Source organism: Chenopodium album, chromosome 17 (genome assembly GCF_948465745.1).
Source record: "Chenopodium album chromosome 17, dcCheAlbu1.1, whole genome shotgun sequence".
Taxonomy (NCBI): Eukaryota; Viridiplantae; Streptophyta; class Magnoliopsida; order Caryophyllales; family Amaranthaceae; genus Chenopodium; species Chenopodium album.
The window spans coordinates 38,261,135-38,282,514 of NC_137850.1; the positions used below are offsets into that span (position 1 = coordinate 38,261,135).

At 35.8% G+C, this 21,380-nt stretch overlaps 1 protein-coding gene across 3 annotated transcripts; it reads left to right on the top strand.

The window, feature by feature from the left end:
* Positions 1-601: 601 nt before the first annotated feature.
* On the top strand, positions 602-20,275 carry LOC145589643 (putative leucine-rich repeat receptor-like serine/threonine-protein kinase At2g19230). 3 transcript variants are annotated; one of them, XM_081646304.1, is made up of 14 exons: positions 604-866; positions 4,650-4,714; positions 5,018-5,567; positions 7,395-7,891; positions 7,995-8,130; positions 8,309-8,380; positions 9,449-9,520; positions 9,603-9,683; positions 9,832-9,983; positions 10,572-10,777; positions 10,903-11,029; positions 11,468-11,530; positions 11,659-11,851; positions 19,607-20,275. In XM_081646304.1, exons 3-14 carry the CDS (start codon positions 5,041-5,043, stop codon positions 20,028-20,030), a joined length of 2,550 nt encoding a protein of 849 aa, XP_081502430.1. In that variant the 5' UTR covers positions 604-866; positions 4,650-4,714; positions 5,018-5,040; the 3' UTR covers positions 20,031-20,275. The 3 variants fall into 3 exon arrangements, with proteins under 3 accessions (XP_081502428.1, XP_081502429.1, XP_081502430.1); XM_081646302.1 differs by lacking the exon at positions 4,650-4,714 and having other exon boundaries at positions 602-866; XM_081646303.1 differs by lacking the exon at positions 4,650-4,714 and having other exon boundaries at positions 602-866; positions 9,832-9,869.
* The last annotated feature ends 1,105 nt before the right edge of the window (positions 20,276-21,380 follow it).

The window sequence follows — 21,380 nt, forward strand, 5'->3', positions numbered from 1 at the left end:
TCAAGCAATTAATTCTCTTGCATAGCTTTCTTTTCCTTACACACTGTACTGACTTCGGCATCGGAGAGACCTTCCTCGGCACAACTCCCGAGGCCAGTTTACATGTGTTTTATTGTGCAGGAAATCCTCGGTCCAGCATCACTTGGACCGAGTTTAGTATTTAGCGCACTTTTTAGGACCTTGCCGAAGGTCCCATTGTTTTACCCGAAACAATAGGGGTTAGATATAAACACTGTTTTTGCCCCCTTAGAGTAGATCCCACGCTAAAGAGTGACTAAAGATTGAAAGCTCTTATGTTATGGTAAGAGTAGTACGTACTCTTGCGTGTGGGCATTCATTGTCTTTATTGTACGTATTAACATGTAAATTTCCAAGTCGTAAACTCGTAATTCTACGAGTCAATGCATAGCTCGCATGTATGACTTGGCGCACCAAAAGGTCCAAAACAAGAATAAATATTAAATACAACTGAATATAATTGTAAACTGAGGTTGTCCATAAGTTAACCAAATAAAAATCCTAGGATTGAGTGGTGAACGAAGGTTCATAGTCAAGTCAATAGAAAAGTAGTGGCCTGGAGTCGACTCATACTAGTCCATGCTGAAAGAGATTAAATCACAGCATTATGCAAAGTATGTATTAAGAGTATGCAGCTGAATGCCTGAATGTACACATAACAAATTCATTAGTCCAAAAAAAACATATGTATTTTTTTAAGAAAAAGTCGTGGGTTTGGGTTATGTCATTCAACACCATCAACATGCTTATACCATACTTGTTGATTTATAATCATGGATTAATTTTCTCCTTGGCTGCTGATGATGCTGCAAATTTGACTTCGTTAGCCGATAAAAGAGTTGCTGCAGGTACATACAATTAAGCTCCTTAGTCCTAATAACTTGCTTATACATTCAAATATTATTATGATGCTTTAAATTAGTAATCTAGAGTACTACGTACCTACTAAATATTTACATGTATCAATCTTTTGATTTGTAAGCTTTCATATGTTCATTTTTCAACCTAGATAAAGTTTAGTAGGTCATCACATGACGTTTATTTAATAATAGATACTAATATTGTCTTTACTTTAATTTTGTTGAGCACATGAGAAAACCCACATGTAAGTGGTGTGTTGTCTCACATTAGTTGAGTGTGTAAGTGAGACTTTGTATTGGGATGTGATTGAAGAAACAAGAATGTTGTATCCACTTTATAAGGATAAGGGGCTACTCTCCTCATTGTCATATGATTTTGAGGTGGAACCTCATTGGTCGTATAAAGTGGATAAGTTGTTATGGGTTTGGCCCAAGTCCGTTTATCAAATTTAGAACCAATCATGCAAAATTTATTTTTAATTATTCCCTATTACACCCTTTTTTTTTTTTTTTTTTTGAAAGCTAGAGTCAGGATTGCACAAGAGGTTTAATAAAATAAGATTTTAACGGGGTAGATAAGGTAATATTATTTTATTATTATTATTTTTTTATGGAAAGTAAATTGGTGTGAGATGGACTAAGGACCATTGGAGGGAGTGAGAAATGATTAAGTAAATATGAGTGGGGACTATTAGTGGGTAAAGATATATACAAAGTATATTATTAAATTGCAAATGTTTCCAAAATAGGAGGTGTAGCTGTTACAAAAAAAAAATAGACGAAAATATATCGTGTAGCTTTTATAAAAAAAAAATATATATGAAGGTAGTATATTTCTTCTTTATAATTACTAGTTTTTAACTGAATTGATTTTTTTTTTTTTTTTTTTTTTTTTTTACAAAACTGATATTATATTTATTGAACTAATAAACTATAACTATTTTTTGTTGAACTAATCTAAAATTATTTTTATTGAATAATATTTTTTTAGGGAAAAAGAACAAGACCTTACTGTACTAATATTGAGACAAAAAACGATAACACATTCGAAATTAAAGGATAAAAGTATAGGAAAAATGGAAAAGTAAAATCCAACTTTTGCACTTTTTTCTTCTAAAAATTCAACCTTCATTTTATTCCTCAAAAATCTAACCTTTATACCCTATTTTCTCTAACACATCCATTAGACCTTTAACATGTTAAACATGTTTAAATTTTTATTATTTTTTTAATCCTTTCAATTTCTTTTCTCACTCCTCCTCTTTCTCTCTCCTCTCTCCTCAAAAATAGAAACAACCCACCTGTACATCACCAACACCACTGGTACGCCACCAACACCACCAGAACACTGTACCACGTACGGCGCTTGTACACCACCAACACCACTCAACCACTCTCACCCCCGCATCCAATCACGTCACTTCCCGCCATTTTCTCTTTCCTTAACCCACCTCCGTCGCACCACCAACCTTCGACTGTCAAACCCGAAACAGAAATGGGCACCAACAGCTTATGTACACGGACCCGCTTCAGACTATTCGGTAACTGACCCGGACCCGAAAGTTGAGGGGTTTAGGAGAGAGAAAGTTGAACCAAAGGTTGCGATTAGTTGGGGAACTTTATTTCTGGAGTTTGTTGGTGGACCAAAAATGGCAGCTTGCTCTTTGTGTTTCTGCTCTCGTTGGGGGTGGGTTCTGGTGGCGATTGTGTTGCGAGTGTTGCTGGTTTCTGGGAATGTGGTGGTCAGGGAAGGAGGGTGGGGTCGGAAAGGGAAGTGGTGAGGAATGGTGGCCGATTTATTGGAGGGTGGTGAGGAATGGTGGCCGGATTTAATGGAGGTGGTGAAAATAGTGGCCGGAAAATCTGATATTTTTTGTTTTTTTAATTATTTTTATTATTTTTGTTTTTAATAATTAAAAAAATAATTGACCTATTATTATCTGACACGTGGCATCTAACTTTAAAAAACCGGTTATCAACCGTTAATGGACCTTTAGATAAAAATGGGGCATAAAGGTTGAATTTTTGAGAAATAAAATAAAGGTTGGATTTTTGAGGAATAAAATAAAGGTTGGATTTTTAGGAGGAAAAAGTACAAAGCTTGGATTTTTCTTTTTCATTTTTCCAAAAGTATAATGTCAAGTTCAGATTATTCTACATTTTCTTGTTGTTATTTGAAAAAAAAAATAAAAACATAAATGTAGGCATATACAGTATATTTTTTTCAAGGAATGAAAAATAAATTGTGTCGTAGGAAATTTTTTCTTTAAGCTAAGGTGTAGTTCTCTTAACCTTATTTTTTTTAGCTTAAATTATTTTTAATAAGCTGAAATTATTTTTGTCAAACTTAAATTACTTATACTAAATTAAAATTATTTAACCAAACTAAAATAATTTCATTGATTCTCTATTATATTTCTTCTTTAAGTAAAGTTGTTGATTTTTACTAATTTAAACTGAAATTATTATTATTAAATTAAAAATTTTGTGATTGATCTGAACATATTTTTGTTGAACTTACATTGGTACTAGTTTTATTAGATATTATTTTTTGTAAGGTGAAGAGAAATGCCCTAAAGTAAGGGTAGTTTAGCAATATATATATATATATATATATATATATATATATATATATATATATATATATATATATATATATATATATATATATATATATATATATATATATATATATAATACTCCCTTTTTCCACAAAAATAATTGACACAATCAAAATTTACACATAATGAGATTCTAGTTGGATTTTATTTTTATATAATTAAATATTAATGAAAATTTATACAAAAAATATATTTTGAAACTTTGAAGTATTGCCTATCTAATAACATATTTTATAATAAAATATATACTTTTGTTATTTTAGTGACAAACTATAGTCACAGTTTATATATACATAGTGAAAAAATCCAACGTGTCAATTATTTTATGATGGAAGGAGTATAAGGAAAAATAATAAATCTGAAATTTTATTATGCTTTGACTGGCGTGATTATAGAAACATGTGTCAACTATATATAAAAGATACGTATGGACTTTTAACTAGAGCTGTCAATTCGGGTATTCAGGTCGGGTTTGGGTTGGGTTAATCAGGTCTCGGGTTAAACAAGGATCAGGTTATGTCGGGTTAATCTAGCTTCAGATCAGGTTCAGGTTCAGGTCGGGTCATTTTCAGTTCATGTTATAACGGGTCGTTCACCTTTTCAGATATAGGTCGGGTTCAATTTGAGTTAAAATCGGATCGGATTCAATTTCAGGTTTGGGTTGTTGAGACAAGTTTGGATGAGTTAATAAGATGGTACAGTTGGGTTCCGGTTAGTGTTGAGTCAGGTTTTGGTTCAAGTTAAATTCTAATAAATATCGATGTGGTTAAGTTGAATTATATAATTACGCCTTCCATAATTTGATCAAGAATTATCAAGATTTTTGTAATTAAACCTATATACGAGTAATATACTACCGCCGTTAACATTTACTTGCAACTTTGGGGTATTATTTGAGAGACATAAAATATTCCAAAGTTGCAAATAAATGTTAACGGAGGTAGTAGAACTAAATATAAGCTGAACAAAAGATTTTATTAAATCGGATTGAGGGTTTACAGAATTATACTAGTATATAAACTGAGTAAAAAGGTATATAAAATTTTATTAAACTTTCCATGACTCGGATACAAGTTTTAATTGGGTCGGGTACTAATTCGAGTTCGGATTATTTTCGGGTCGGATTAAATAGGTTAACGGTTACTTTCAGGTCAGATGCAGGTTCAGGTTCAAGTCATAAAGTATTGGATCAAATCAATTTTCGGTTAAGATCAGGTAAGGTTCAGGTCGAGTTACAGTTCACTAGTTTCACCCCATTGTTCGAGTACATGTTGGGTTCAGATCATTGTCGGTTCAGGTCGAGTTTTCAGGCCGGGTCAGTTTTTAATAGCTCTACTTTTAACCATTTCATGCATCATACACCCGATTGTACCTAGCAGGCTAGTAAGGCACAAACGATTGTAAAAGATCTTTTTTGATTCAAATTACTCCTCTGAACTTATATAAGAGTGTAGTTCGCCTTCATTGCTAATGTGTGGTTGTTTTATTTTGGTGGTTGACTTGCGAAAAAATTAAAAGGATTCATCAGCATTGACTGTGGAATGACTAGAGATTCACAATATAACAATGCGAGAGGGTTATATTACAAGTCGGATTCAGAATTCATAAACACCGGAAAAAACATGGAAGTAGAGAGCAACTACACAGTTGGTGGGTTATGGACAAGTTACAACACACTCAGAAGTTTCCCAAATGGAATTAGAAATTGTTACACTTTGAAACCTTTACAAGGCAAAAATAGAAACTACTTAATCAGAGCTTCTTTTTACTATGGAAATTATGATGGACTAAACACCATACCAACATTTGACCTTTATGTCGGAGTTCATTTTTGGGCAACAGTTAAGCCAGATTCCGTTGGAGAACAACTGTTTTTGGAACTTATTTACACTTCTGAAGATGACTTGATATATGTATGTTTGGTGAAAACCGGATCAACCACACCTTTTATTACTGCATTGGAGTTGAAGCCTTTGATCGACTCTACGGGTAATTACAATTCCAGTGATGGTGCACTATTGACTCGTGTGCGCATGGATGCTGGCTTCTACTCAAACCCCTATACAAGGTTGTTTCTTTATTTCTATCTTCATTGAATTTTAAATTGCAACACTTTTACAATGGACTTTTATTTTATTTATTTTTTATTGCAACACACACTTTCTTCAATGAAAATACCTCACACTATTTTACAGTATTATAATTTGTATGTCTCACCTCACATGGTCCCCACTTTTACCCTACTTAGGCCTTGTTTGGTTGACATTCTAAAATGGGGGAATTGAAAATTCATGGGAATTGAGAAAATGAAGAGTTGTTTGGTTGACATAAGAAAGCAAAAATGGGGGAAGTGGGAATTCATGGGAATTTCAACTTCCCACAAAACATGGGAAGTAAATTACCTAGCCCCCCCTAGGTAAACCAAAATTCATGGGAATTCTAATTTCCCTTATTGCCAACCAAACACATTTATGAAATTCCTAGGAATTTCATTAAGGAATTAACTTCCCATGAAGTATAAATTCCTATGGGAATTAAATTCCCACATCAACCAAACAACACCTTATATTATTTCTCTTCTCTTAAGGGTCTGTTCTAATACGTTGAAACAGCTCAGTTCAGTTCAGTTCAGCTCCTAATTTCCTTCTCTTAAAAAATATTCATTTCAGTTCAGGTCAGCTCAGTTCAGTTCAGTTCAGCTGAGTTCAGTCAATGAGAGCAGGCCCTACCCATTAATTTATTTAATACTTCAACCGTTCTAATATTGCAACAATGAGACTTTTACACTATTCATCACTCGTTTTTTACCACATAATATGATTTATAAGTTAAGCAAAATATAGCCATGTGAGATCTTGTTGGACTCTCAAATATTTTCACAATATCAACTTTTTAAAATGTTTTTTCTATATATTTATAAATATTTAACATATAAAATGTGCTTCAAGGTGCGTACTTTCATCCTTGTTGCAATGTTATTGGAACGGAGGAAGTATAAGTATGTATCCACTATTACCTTTTTTTTTTTTTTAATTTTATCATTTTTTAAATTTCCAAATAAACCTCACTTACACAATATTTTAACAAAATTAACTAAACTGCATAAAATCAAATTTAACTCAACTGCATAAAACTTTGTGTCTTTTAGGGGCGTTTGGTTCGCTAAATATAGGTATGAAGTATGAGTTAGAATGACTAAAATCCATACCATATGTTTGGTTGTCAAAAGTATGAATTTTAAACTCATACCTCATATCTCAAACCCATGAGGTATGACGTTTAGAAACCTTTGGAGGGAAGTGGGTTTGACTCATTCTATTCTTTTAGGTATCAAATAAAAAGAGAGAATAGTGAGATATTCCATTCCAATATTAAACCAAACACATAATATTATATATCAAGTTCCAACACGATACCACCTTAACTTCATCCCTTCCCAACCCCATATAACTCTGCGAACCAAACGCCCCCTAAAGTGCTGTAATTAAAATAAAAAGAGGGGACATACGGTAATGGGAAATTTTGGGAGATTCCTCCAAATTCTAAATCAAAACATAAAAATGAAACGAGATTATATTGGGAAATTCCATGTTTCTCATGGTGAGAAACGAAATTTGTTTCTCATGAGGACATTTTGTGAATAAATCAACAATTTTTTCATTATTGTGGGCTTCACAATTAAATAAAGTTGTTGGTTTATTTGTGAAAATGCCATGTGAGAAACAAAATTTATTTCTTACCATGAGAAATTGGGGCATCCTCGATCATATTACGATTTTAAGCAATACATACTTTTGCATTATTCTAGTTTCTATTATTGTCTCTATTATGATCATTAAGGCTAACACAATATTTAGAATCTTATTTCTTGTACACTTGTATGTTGTTTTTTTAGTGTAGCTGATGATCCATATGATCGACTATGGTGCGGAGTTCCAGCTAATAATATTCACACTTGGGGCTCTTTAAAAACTGATCAATCAATGAATTCTACGTTCATCGATCACTACGAGTTACCACCATCAGTTTTAAAGACAGTTGCCGTTCCTATGCCTAGCAATATCTCCTTAAATTACTACAGTCGGTGTATGGGATCCTTAAATACTGGATTAGTATGGGTTTTCTGGCACTTTGCAGAAATTCAGAAGTTGGGAAGTAATGAAACAAGAGAATTTACTATTTCAATACCTGGAAAATATCAGTCAGAAATAATTAGCCCCAGATATTTGCAACCGTTAACCATCGTTTCCGATGTAATAACACTGACTAATGGATCTTCCATCGAGTTTCTCATTACGAAGACAAATACGTCGAAACTCCCTCCTATTCTCAACGCTTTTGAGATATATGAAATAGTGGACCTCAAAGCATTAGCAACAGACCAGAATGATGGTAAGTTACAGCTTAGAGAGAGAGAAAAAAAAAAGTATACATTCTTGAATGAATTTTTTCAATAAATACAAGTATTAATTCTTTTGCTTTCATTATTATCCAGTTGATGCTGTTATGAACATCAAGATGAACTACACAGTGCCGGCGAGTTGGCAAGGGGATCCTTGTCTACCTATTGTTCCTTGGGATGGTTTAGAATGCAGCAGCAATGGTCATAAGTCCCCTCGAATAACTTCTTTGTGAGTCTAAATAATTAGATAGGAATGTATATATTGGGATATCATATTATTAGAATAATATGACATGAGATAATATACATTCCTATCTCAATACTAAACATATCCTTTTTGAAGTTACGCAATGATTTGATACAATAAATATATTAGTATCTATAATTGAAAATGAATTGAATGCCAGGAATTTGACTTTCAATGGATTGGCTGGAGATGTACCCCTTTCATTGTCTGCTCTTACAGCTTTAACCTACTTGTAAGTTGACATTATATACTCCGTACTTCGTATATAAATAAGTTTTAATTATAAAGTAGGTTATTCGATCAAAAGTTTGAGTAATTGTGTTTGTTAGATATGTAAAATCATCCACAAAAGTATATATACTATACATGTATGCACATAAATTAAACATATGTGTAGACTAAGCAAAATGATCGCGTTTACAATACACCCTCTCTATTCATTTTTGTTTATTATTTCACACTTTGATTTTTACTACACACATTCTTTCTATACAAAGGGATCAGCAAAAGTTGATCATGAAACTCAAATAGTAAATTAAAGAATAAGGACATAAAGTGTACCTATTTATTGTTATTCTATCAAGCTAAGATTCATTGTACAATATTGTGTAAAGACCAACTCATATATCCTTAAAACTATTGGCAACACAATATACATTTAACTTTTAACATTATTATTGCTATTAGACCATCTTTGATGGTCAGAAGACTTGAGTGAGTTTTTTTAGGAGAGAGAGAGAGTATTTTTTGCAAAGGATATTAATAAGATGGTATTTAAATTTAGCAACTCTGTAAGAAAGTTGCTAAATTTAGATACTCAACTTTGAGTCTCATTTGACGAAAAGTGTAGGCACTTTATTATAATATATTTTGTAATTAATTTAAGATTTTTTTTTTTTTTTTGAAAAACTTACAATATAGATTTTGTGGGTCATAAATTGAAGGTGACATTAGTATACTTTAGAGACTCACCATTGAGAAATTAAACTTCACATGAGTTGCCAAATTGAGAATTGGGTTGGGTATCACCATTGGCGAAAAAAAAAAAAAAAAAAAAAAAACTCATTTTGTATCTCAATATTCAAAGTTGAGTCTCAACATTGGAGATGGTGTTAGGAGTTTGATCTCAAGTGTCATGTCATAGAAAGATCATATCCCAATATGTATACACAAGGGCATTTAGGCTGATGATTGAATATCTTGTCACATACATAGAGTATCATCTGACGCTAATACAAGTGAAATGACGTGTTTTATGGTATGATAGGTGTTCTTGACCTTGTGAATTTTGTTGCTTCAGGGATCTTTCATATAATAATCTTATAGGGGTAATACCTGATTTTCTAGCTAAGATGCCATCTCTACATACTATGTAAGTTTTTTAGTTGCTTTAACCAACTTCTTAAGACTTGAGATGTGTATGAAGTTGACCTTGTCTAATCCTTCTATAATAGAGATTTAAGAAGTAATATGCTCACTGGTCCAGTTCCGATAGCACTCAGCAAAAAGGTGGAAGATGGCTCTATAATTTTGAGGTAGGTTAAGTTATATTCCATGCTATCACGTATAATTTTCATCATAAGAAAAAACCGAGCAATGAACTTTTTAATAATCATAATTGTTCTTGTAATTAAAGTTTTAACATTATTCCACCTCCCAACTTTATTTGTATCCTTTTCCCAGATTGGAGGGCAATCCAGATGTGTGTATGTCAAACCCATGTAAGAAAAAGAATTCAAAGAAGATGGTGGCTTTATTGTCTTCAATAACATCTATAATATTCATCATTATTTCGATAGCAATATTGATTTGTATACTTAAAAGGAAGAAAACAGGTATATTAAAGTTTTTTGTACTTATTCATTCTAAGGGTATATATTATTATAATTAAAGACATCATACCAATTTTTTGAATTATTAGAGATTCACCTTAAATAATGTGGCTTGAAATCATTCATAATTAAAGTCTTTAAATCAACAATAGCACTAGATCGAACAGTGATCCACCAGCTAATACTCCTTCCGTTTTTAAATACTTGCTCCAATTCTATTTTTTACACTATTCGTTCGTCCTACTTTGACTAATGTTTATGATTTATACATAAGAAAAAATATAGTCTTGTGGGTACTTGTTGAAATCGTCTCAGTGAATAGGTTATTAATTTTCAATTGTTAGAATTTATAGTTATTGATAATTAAAGATATTATTGATCAAATATTAGCATCATCATTCGTGCCCAAGAGAAATAGAGCAAGTATTTAAAAACGGAGGTAGTATATAACAACATTAATCAGGTCTAGTTTTAGAGCCTGTTCACATTTACTGGACTGAACAGAGCTGAAATGATGTTATGAACTATGATTTTTCTTTGGTTTGTGTATAGTTATAGCGGTAGATTATGCTATGTTTTTTCATTGTTTAGCAAGATACATTAAAAATGCATCATTGAAGCTGGAGAGTCGGAGTTTCACATACGTGGAAGTGATGAATATGACCAATAATTTCCAAACAATTATTGGAAGAGGAGGATCTGGAGCAGTTTATCAAGGCTCCTTACAAGATGGTACTCCTGTGGCTATTAAAATGATAAACCCATCCACTCTAAGCTTAAAGTTGTTTCGTACTGAGGTATAAAATTTTCATTCTAATATACACTATCTGAAGGTTGAGATCTATACAAAAGAAAGCATAATTTATGCATCCTATAAACTACCTTAACAAAATAAATAACAACTCTGTTTTCTAAATGACAGGCTGAACTGTTAACAAGAGTTCATCATAGAAGCCTTGTTTCTCTCATAGGTTATTGTGAGGAAGGCACAGCCATGGCACTCATCTATGAACATGTAACTAATGGTAACCTACAACAACATTTATCAGGTAAACAAACAATTAACAAGCAAAATTGTACAGTGACCATGACATTAAAGAAAATTTGTGTAGAACTACCCTAAAGATAGAATGTTTTGTGAATAACTACCCAGTTTTTAAAATATTATTTATAAAAGTTTGTCTAACACTATCCATAAACGATTTCCAACAATTAAACTGTAAGAGTGGGCCCTACAAACAGCTCAATTGGACGGAGACCGTTAATGGGTAGTGCTAGACAAACGTTTGTTTTCTTATGGGTAGTTCTAAACAATAATTTTAAAAACGGGTAGTTATTCACAATGGAACCCTTCTTTAGGATAGTTCTACACAAAATTTACTGACATTAAATTATTTTGTACGAAATATGTAGAATTGGTTTATATTCATTTGCACGGGAATGCATGAATAATGTAGTAACAAAATATGTTCATTTGCTTTTTGTAGATAAACATACTAGGGTTTTATGTTGGAAAGAGAGACTACAAATTGCCATAGACGCTGCACAAGGTCAGTTGATTGTGTTATATACTTACATGCAGCACTATAATTTCATATGAGAAAATGTTGCTTGACATTGTTTGATTATATGCTGTACAAGGTTAACTTGCATTAATGATAAAATATTGTAACTGTAGGTTTGGAGTATATGCATAGTGGGTGTGAACCTCCTATAGTACATAGAGACATGAAAACTTCCAATATTCTACTAGACGAGAACATGCACGCCAAGATTTCAGATTTCGGCATCTCCAAAACATTCTCTATTGAAGGTACTGAGAGTGGTTTGAGTACTAACGTGATGGGAACACGTGGCTATGTTGATCCAGAGTAAGTTTACAATTCTCATAGTTGACTTCAATTGTACAGGGAATCATTTGAACATTATTTTCTTTCTAACTAGAAGAATTATATAGGAAAAATTGATGGGAATAATCCCACCTTTTGAGCATCGGAGATTAATAATCCTACTTTTGGGATTCTTTTTAATAATCTCACCTTTGTTGTCAATTCATTTTAAATAGTCCCAACCGGTCAAATAACCTGTTATAACAAGTTACTTGACACGTGGCGGCTTATCATTGGTCGAAAAAATAAAAAAAAAAAATTAAAATTAAATATTTTATAAGAAAATTAATAAAATAAATAAAACCACCCACCCATCACCCACCAGCTGCCCAATCAGACACCACTATCCCGAGTCGCGCGACTCTGGCCACCCAGCCTCCAACGACAGCTTTGGCTTCGGCGCCGGTGTCGCGATTGACCCCCTACCCTCATAGACCCAACTCCGCAGCCCCCTCCCCTCGAAAACCCCTTTTGATCCCGTCGCGACCCCAACCCCTCAGCGTCCTCCATCCCTTTCTCGGTCGCGTTAGCCTTCCCTATCCCCAATTCCGACCTCTCTGTCCTCCCCTGATCTCAAATTGAATCACGTCGTTTCCTAGTCAATTTGGTGGGTTGCGATTTGTTTGAAGGGGTTAATTGGGTTGCGATTTGTTTGAAGGGGTTAATTGGTCTGGATGGTGGTGGTTTCACGTCTTGGTGGTGGTGGTGGTTTCGGGTCGCGGTGGTTTCGCGTCTGGTGGCGGTAGTTTCTGGTCTGGGTTTGGATGGTGGTGGGGATGGTGGTGGACTGGTGGGGATGGCATGGCTGTGTTGTTAATTTTCTTTTTTTCTTTTTACTTTTTGATTAATTTTAATTTTAATTTTGGACAAATCAAATTGTGACACGTGTAAAATAAACTTAATAAAAAAAATTACCTCTTCAACCGGTTACTGGTCACTCGAAACTATTTAAAGTGGATTGATATCAAAGGTGGGATATTAAAAAGAATCCCAAAGGTGGGATTATTAATCTCCGATGCTCAAAAGGTGAGATTATTCCCATCAATTTTTCCAATTATATATTATGCTTTCATTTTTTTTTTTACACCAATCAGAGCCTAGCTTTTTATTACGTCAACAAAGATTTAAAGTCATTACAAATCGCCCCATGAATTTCAGGGGGATACTCTTCTAACCAAACACGATAATCACTAAAAGTACTACTTAACTTAGCTAAGCTATGAGCAACACCATTACCCTTTCTTCTAACAAAGGAGAAAGAGCAAAAAAACATTGGCTAGCCAATCGAAGGATGTCACTAACCACATTCCCAAAAGCACTCGGCATAATGATGCCCTTCTTCATATGATGGAATAGCTTCAAGTTGTCAGTTTCAAGCACCATATTTCTAAAACCAGCTTCAAGGGCAGTCAAGAGACTTTGCCGCAACGCAATTGCTTCACCCACCTCTACCTCAAAATTGCCTTTCACCTTCAAGCAGAAAGCCAACAACACAACCCCCTTCGCATCCCTCAACACGCCTCCCACTCCTAGCTGCTGATTAACGCCCAGATTTGCAACCGAGTTCAGCTTATACATGTCCCTGGGGGAGCTTTCCACACATAGTTCAGCATTTGGCTCGGCTTACTCACAGAGGCCACTTTCATCGCTTCTTCATACTCTCCCACCAATCCCACTGCCTTATGTATTATATCGATCACATACTTCGATTTTTTCTCGAAAACCCAAGCATTTCGTTGCAGCCAAACTCCCCATGCCAAATACCAAAATAAATCCCACCAATGAGGATCCTTTATTTTTTCACTCATGCTAGCACACCAGCTTCGAAGGCAGCTTGCTACCACCTCATTCGGATCAAGTCTCAGCACTGAAAGGCTCCAAATCAAGGCAGCCTTAGGACAATGTAACAGCATATGCAATGTTGTCTCATCCGCTTCACCACACATCGGGCAAATTTGATCAATATCCATGCCCCTAGAAACTAGTCTCATTCTCACCGGAATAGCATCTTTAATGCAACGCCAAGCAAAAAAATTTATCTTCTGAGGGACCTTTGCCTGCCATATTATCTTCCAATTAAATATAGGAGGGACATTGGATGAAGAAGCTCTGCCATTCTCATCATTCTCAATTAAGAGGTGGTAAGCACTCTTCACACTATAATTGCCATCTTTAGAAAAATGCCAACACCAACCATCCGAGCTATCAAATAATGGTATTGGAGTACTACAAATATCTTCAACCTCCCTGTCAGAAAAAATACCATGAAGAATGCTCACATCCCAATTCCTACCCTCCCATAATTGATTCACATATATTGGCACATTTTCTCCATCACCCTTGGAAGAAATCACACGGAAATTTGGCAACCTTGAGACCCATGGGTCGTCCCAAATTTTAATACTACTTCCTCCTCCGATAATTTTTCTTGCCCCTTTTTCAATAACTCCCCTTACACTTAAAATAGATCTCCAAGTATAACTCATCCCCGACACATTTTTAGCATCAAAAAAAGAAGAGGAGGGAAAGTATTTACCTTTGAGAACCCGAGACATTAAAGATTTCTCGTTGGTGAACACTCTCCAAGCTTGCTTTGCCAACTTAGCTTTATTGAAAAATTGCATGTTCCGGAATCCCATACCCCTTTGATATTTTCCACGGTACATATTCTTCCAAGCCACCCAACACATTTTACGTTCTTCACTTTTTTGCCCATAAAAGAAATTTCTACACATTTTTTCCACCTCATTAAGGATGCTAATGGGGATGAAAAAACATTGCATAGCATAAATAGGAATAGCTTGGGCAACAGATTTGATGAGAATTTCCCTTCCGGCTTGTGATAAAAAAGTGTTCCTTCCAACCTTTGAGTTTCTTCCACACCCTATCTTGAATACTCTGAAAAACCTGTTTTTTGGAGCCCCCAATGTAAGTTCGAAGCCCAAGATACTTGTCATGTCCATCGACAGCCTTAAAGATAACTTCATCTGAAGCATATTTTTCTTCTCACGATCAATGTTTCGGCTAAATGACACTTTCGATTTTTCCATATTCAATTTTTGGCCCGACGCCAACTCATAAGTTGAAAGAATATCCAGAACACTATCAGTTTCTTCTTCATTTGCCCTTACAAAAATCAGACTATCATCCGCAAAAAATAGGTGAGAAATAGGCTCTACATGCCTTCCTATTTTCACCCCGTGAATGATTTTTTTCCTCTCTGCATCCCTTAGGAGGGCGGATAACCCTTCTGCACACATAATAAATAGGAAAGGAGATATAGGGTCTCCTTGCCGCAAGCCCCTGCTAGGCTTGAACACCCGAGAAGGTTGTCCATTCACAAGGACATCAAAAGAAGCCGATGAGACACACTTCATAATGTTCTTCACAAACACATCCGGGAAACCAAATTTCATCATCATTTTTTCCAGAAACAACCACTCCACCCTGTCATAGGCCTTACTCATATCAAGTTTCAGACCCAAGTAGCCTTTCTTCCCTGTTTTCTTCTTCCTCAGATAATGGAAACATTCATAAGCCACCAAAATATTGTCGGTGATTAACCTTCCAGGAAAAAACCCACTCTGCGACTCACTAATAATTGATGGCAAAAAATTTTTAAGTCTGTTTGCTAGAACCTTTGACACAATTTTATAAAGCACATTACACAGACTTATAGGTCTATAATCAACAGGAGACTCACATTCTTTCTTTTTCGGAATTAAAACAATATGAGTCTGATTAATAGAGCTAATATCACCACCATTATTCAAAATATTTAGTGACCTAGAGATCACATCCGCACCAACAGTATTCCAGAACTTTTGGAAAAAAATAGCAGACATACCATCAGGGCCGGGGGCCTTTGAGGGGTGCATTTGGAAAAGAGCTTCACGAACTTCTTCACCGGTAAAGGGAGCCGCAAGATCATCACATTGCTCGGTTGATATTGCCGAATCTACCACCTCAATTACACTATCTGCCTCGACAATACCACTCGACGCGAACAACTCATTAAAATGTTGAACCATCGCTTCCGAAATCTGGTCCTCATCATCATACACATTGCCCGCGGCGTCCTTTATCTCTCGAATGTGATTTCTGGATTTTTTTTGGTTGGCTTTCGTATGGAAAAAAGTTGTGTTCTTATCCCCAAACTTTAACCAATCTTTCCTACTCTGCTGTCTCCAATACAACTCCTCCCTCCTTTCTAACTCATCCATTCTATCATCCAAGGCCCTCAATTGTGCAATAACACTCTCCGTTTGACTCTCCTCCATAAGACTCTCCATACAAGCTCTACACTCCTGCAATTCCTTCACAAAATCACCAAATTTATTTCGACTCCAAGCACTCAAATTCAACGACGTGTGAGCAATTTTTGAGCAAATATCACCTTCACTACTCCACGTATTTGCAATAATATCACCACAAGTCTCATCTCTAAGCCACATTTCCTCAAATCTATATTGTCTACCCTTTTTTTTCTTCTTCTGCTTCCCTACACCTTCACTAATGCATAACAAGATAGGAAGATGATCAGATTTGCGTTTTGAGAGATGTGACACAAATTAGCCCGGGAAGAGCTCCCTCCATTCCTTGTTCGCCAGATACCTATCCAACCTTTCCTGCAAATTATCCTCACCTCCCTTATTATTTGTCCATGTAAAAGGATGACCAATAAAACCCATATCCTCCAAACAACATGTAGCCACGGCACTTCTTAGAATGTCAGCTTCACCCAAGTTGAAATCTCTACCCCCTTGTTTCTCGCTCGACAAAAGCATAAGGTTGAGATCCCCACCGCACACCCATGGAGTATTACCGCTGCCACGAAGTCTTTCCAGTAACATTCCCGTCTTGTGCTTATTTTCATCCTCAGGGTGACATAAATCCCAGTGAACCTCCACCCCTTCTTCTTCGGCATTTTGACCCAAGAGTCAATATGATTAAGGGAGTAAGATTTAATATCCACCACTATAGAATCCTTCCAAAGCAAGGCAATCCCACCACTCCTTTTTCTCCCATCACCAACACAACTCACGGCTAACAAGTTATTAAACTTGAGCTTTATTTTTATTTTTTCCATTTCATGACACTCCAATCTAGTCTCTGACAGAAAAATAATTTGGGGTTTTTTAAGAAAAATGATATTTTTTAACGCTGTTACAGCCGAGGTGTTCCCCAAACCTCTACAATTCCAAGAAATGATGTAATTCATTGTTCACCAAGAGTCCAAGGTGTGGGGCCCGAGTCAAGAGTTCCACCTTACGTCTTTTATTCATATCAACACCTTCCTCCCCATCCACGATCATATCACACTTAACTCCCTCGTCTTCCCTTTCCCCTATTTTACCCCCTGACAGCAACATTCCCACCCTCACCTCCCTCTTTTTCTCACCTTTTATTATTTTGACTTTTTTCAATTTTTTAATCTTGTTGTTATCACCTTCTCCCTCTTCACTCCCTTCCCCTTTAGTATCCCCTTCCCCCCTCACCTTTCCTTCTGTTCCCTTCCCCTCACGCAGCACCTAGTCAGAGAGCACAGCAAAGGGTTCGACACCCAGCACCTTATTTCGCCCATTACTCATGGCTTGCACATCAAGTTCCCCATCCTCTTTCTTTTCTTCGACATTCCCTAGCTTATCTTCCTCCCCTTTCTTCGAAACTTCCATTACTCTTAGGACCATGTTAGTCCCATATTTATCTTCAACAGCTACAAGAGAAGCCTGCTTACTTCTAGGACTTTTCACTTCTTGAACATAGTTCGAAGGTTTTGGGGATGTGAAAGCTAGTTTTCTTGCGACCCCAACGGGACCAAGCTTAATGACATCAGGGTCATTATAAGAAGGAATTCTTCTTGATTTTGGCGCTGCCTTCAGTTTATTCATACACTCCTTCTCCTTTTCTCGCTCAGCCATATCAACTCTCACCTTCTTTTTCGGGGTTGCTCTAAGCCATGGACCATATTGAAACACAAACTTTGAAGCTTCATCTTCATTAACTTCCTTGTACTGGCATTCCTTTTCTGTATGTTCCAACCGATCGCAAAAAAAACAAAAATCAGCTAACCTTTCATACTTTAAATCCACCCAGCAGGCGTGATTTTTACCCATCGCCAGAAACAAACCCCTTTTCAACGGCTTGTTTATGTCAAATTGTACTTTTATCCTCAAGCAATCACCCCATCCTAAAGGATCATCATCATCGGCTTCCAAAAATCCTCCAAGGAACTCTCCTACATCATACATCACCTCCATCGATCTTTTGTTCAAAGGGACATCTAACAAGCGCACCCACATAGGGGTGTACTTAAATTCAATTTCTGATGGCTGTTGTTCTCCAATAGCCTCCTGTAAAAGCAAGAGTTTTTCATCGAAAAACCACGGCATTCCTTCAAGTACACGCTCTTTGTCTTCCTCACAAAAGAATTGAAAGACAAATAAATTTGTCTCTACGACCCTGATTGCGAACTTCTCCTTCAATCTCCATACATTCGTTAAGGTTTTTTTCATAGCTTCAATATTATAGGGTTTAACAGTCCATAACTTCCCTACTAACGTAAGGTTCAGTTTAGTTTTCGTGTCTTCACTGACAATTTCGACATAGTCACCCCCTAAAACTTCCCCCTCCTCCTCTGTCAATCTGAGTTTTTCCCAATCTTTAATTAATTCCTCCCCCATACTACCCAAACAGGAATCAAAAGAAGAAAATTGGCAGAAAATCGAATGAAATCGTCAAGAAATTGAATAGAATTGGTCAAAAAAAATGTGGAAAACTTACTCGCAAACCATAGCGCGGAACTGACTCACCCTAGCAAGGGACCAGTGCTTTTTATTAAAAGTTTACTTCTAGTGTGTATATATTATGCTTCCATATATAATAGAAAATTTTGCAAAAAAAAAAACACCTTTTATAAGCAATTTTTTGCAATAAGCCACCATACAATTTTTTTTTGCAAAACCACACCTTAATCAATTTTTTTTTTTTTTTTGAAAAACCATACCTTTTTGCCAAAAAATGGGGTCAAACCCTATTTTCCGGCGTTGACTACCCAACCCCACCCACGAAACCTCCCCCTCCCCAACCCAATTCACAAAATAATCCCCTCCTTCCTTCCACCCACGAAACCGCCTCCCCTCCTAATCCCCACCAACGAAATGAAACTCCTTTGTTTCCATCACCTTGCGAAATCTGGATTTAGGGTAGTTCGAGTGTTAATTTAGGGATGGGGGAGTGCGGCTAGGGGTGTCGGCTCTGACAGTGGAGGGAAGAAGGGTGGCTAGGGCTATAGAGGAGGGTTTAGGGTGGTCAACTTCGTTAGAGGGGTGTGTTTAGGGTGGTCAACGCCGTTAAAGGGGTGTGTTTAGGGTGGTCAATGCTGTAAAATGGTGGTTTTGTGGGTGGAGTTGGGGAAGGAGGTGGTTTCTTGGGTAGGGCTGGCGAGAGAGGTGGTTTCGTGGGTGGATTGGGGTAGTCAATGCCGGAAAATGGGGGTCAAACCTCAATTTCCGGCATAAAAGTATTGATTTGCAAAAAAAAAAATAATTAAGGTGTGTCATTGCAAATAAAAAATTTATAAGGTGGTTTCTTGCAAAAAATTGTTATAAAATGTGGTTTTTTGCAAAATTTCCTTCATCATATGTGGTGTAATTTCTAAGCTTTTGAAAGAGATACTAGAATATTGAATGAATTCCTTATTCTGACGAGTGACTATCATAATGTCTTGTGTTACAGATACTATAACTATCAAAGACTTAATAAGAAGAGCGATGTGTTTAGTTTCGGGGTTGTTTTGTTGGAGCTCATCACAGGGCAATCACCAATTGTGAGAAGCAATAATGCTGAACCAATACACATAAGTGCATGGACTACTCCTAAGCTTGAGAGTGGGGATATAGAACTCATTGTCGATAAGAGATTGGAAGGACATTTCACCACCAACTCTGCATGGAAAGCCTTGGAGATTGCTATGATGTGTGTATCATCTACTTCAATCCAAAGGCCAAGCATGAACCAAGTGTTGAGTGATCTGAATGATTGTTTAGCCATCGAAATGTCCCGAGGAAATAGAGAGATGGACAACCATGGATATGGTTATCCTACTACTGACATTGTCATTGTCGATACATCTATTGAAATGGGTCCAACAGCAAGGTAGCCACCTGAAATGATGCTGGAAAATCACTTTGATATTTATAACAGAAGAACTCTTCTATTGTAACGTATTATCAGTATCCATGTACTACTGTATGTTTATGTAATTTGATTTGGGAAATTTTGCAAACAACTAATTTTAAGTATCAACTTTTATAAAAATTCTACCGTGGTCGTCGACTATGGACGACTACGGACGACTATGGTCGATTACAATAAGAGATTGAATCTCAACCGTTTATTTATTAATTGATTAATCCTAGGCGTTCAAGTCATCAAGTCTAGTCATTAAGTCATTACACAATCATCATGTCTAGTCATCAAATTATTACACAGTCATCATGTCTAGTGACCAAGTCATTACACAGTCATCATATCTAGTCATTATACAGTCATTAAGTCTAGTCATTACACAATCATCACGTCTAATAATTAGTCATTTGCCACGTGTTGCATTTTCATTTGTCCAGAATTTATTTTATTTTTTACTTTTTTAGAAAACTTTTTTTCCTTTTTTTTTTCCATTTCCTCTTCATCTTCTTCCTCCCCTTCAAAACTCCATGGCTCCATGAATGGAGCTCCATTTCCGGCCAGCCCTTTGCCCACCACACCTCCACCTCCACCTCCGGCCAAGGATGCACGGATTCGATTATCTCCCGTACCAGAAACGTATCTAGGCAATTTCTGACGTTTCCTATGAAGCCCAACCCTTTTTTTTTTACAAAAAAAGCCCCAAATCAGTAGAATACTTACCTAATTGTTGATTTCCCCCAATTTTCAAAAACCCTAAAATTTTCGAACTCTGATTTTGTTCCTCCAACCGTCCAACCGGATTCAAGGCGGCGACCGGAGACCACCTGCGACTCCCGATCTGTTTGATACTTTTGAGAGTTTGAGTGTTTTCTTGGATCTGTTTGAGAGTTTTCCTTTTTTTTTATAATTTTTTTTTATATGTGAGTCAATGCTACGGAGTACTGGAGTAGCATGTGTTGATATATTTTTCTAGTAAAAAATTAAAAGTTACTGTAGATTGCAGTAGCCTAGGTGTTAGTTTAACTTTTTTTTTTTTCTTTTTTTTTCAATGAGAACTTTATGCTTTGTGTTATTTACCTCTTATATTCATGTTTTTAAGACACTAAATACCATAGTATTTCTTTTAAGTTGTGTTACATGGATTAATTTTTTTTTCTTTTTCAAAAACTTTTTAATGAATTTTATATTTTGTTGATTTTTTTTGCCGTATCCGAACTGTACCTATTTTTAAATTTTTTTTATTTTGCCGTATTCCGTACCCATATTCGTACCCATTCCATACTCGTATCCGTATCAGTATCAATTTTCGGGTCTGGTCAAT

Bases quoted from the DNA above. Each gene is read 5' to 3' on its own strand.
- LOC145589643 (XM_081646302.1), top strand. From the start codon at position 704: ATGTATTTTTTTAAGAAAAAGTCGTGGGTTTGGGTTATGTCATTCAAC. The intron at 9,521-9,602 runs GTAAGTTTTTTA...CTTCTATAATAG, and splicing joins ATGCCATCTCTACATACTAT to AGATTTAAGAAGTAATATGC. The intron at 11,030-11,467 runs GTAAACAAACAA...TGCTTTTTGTAG, and splicing joins CCTACAACAACATTTATCAG to ATAAACATACTAGGGTTTTA.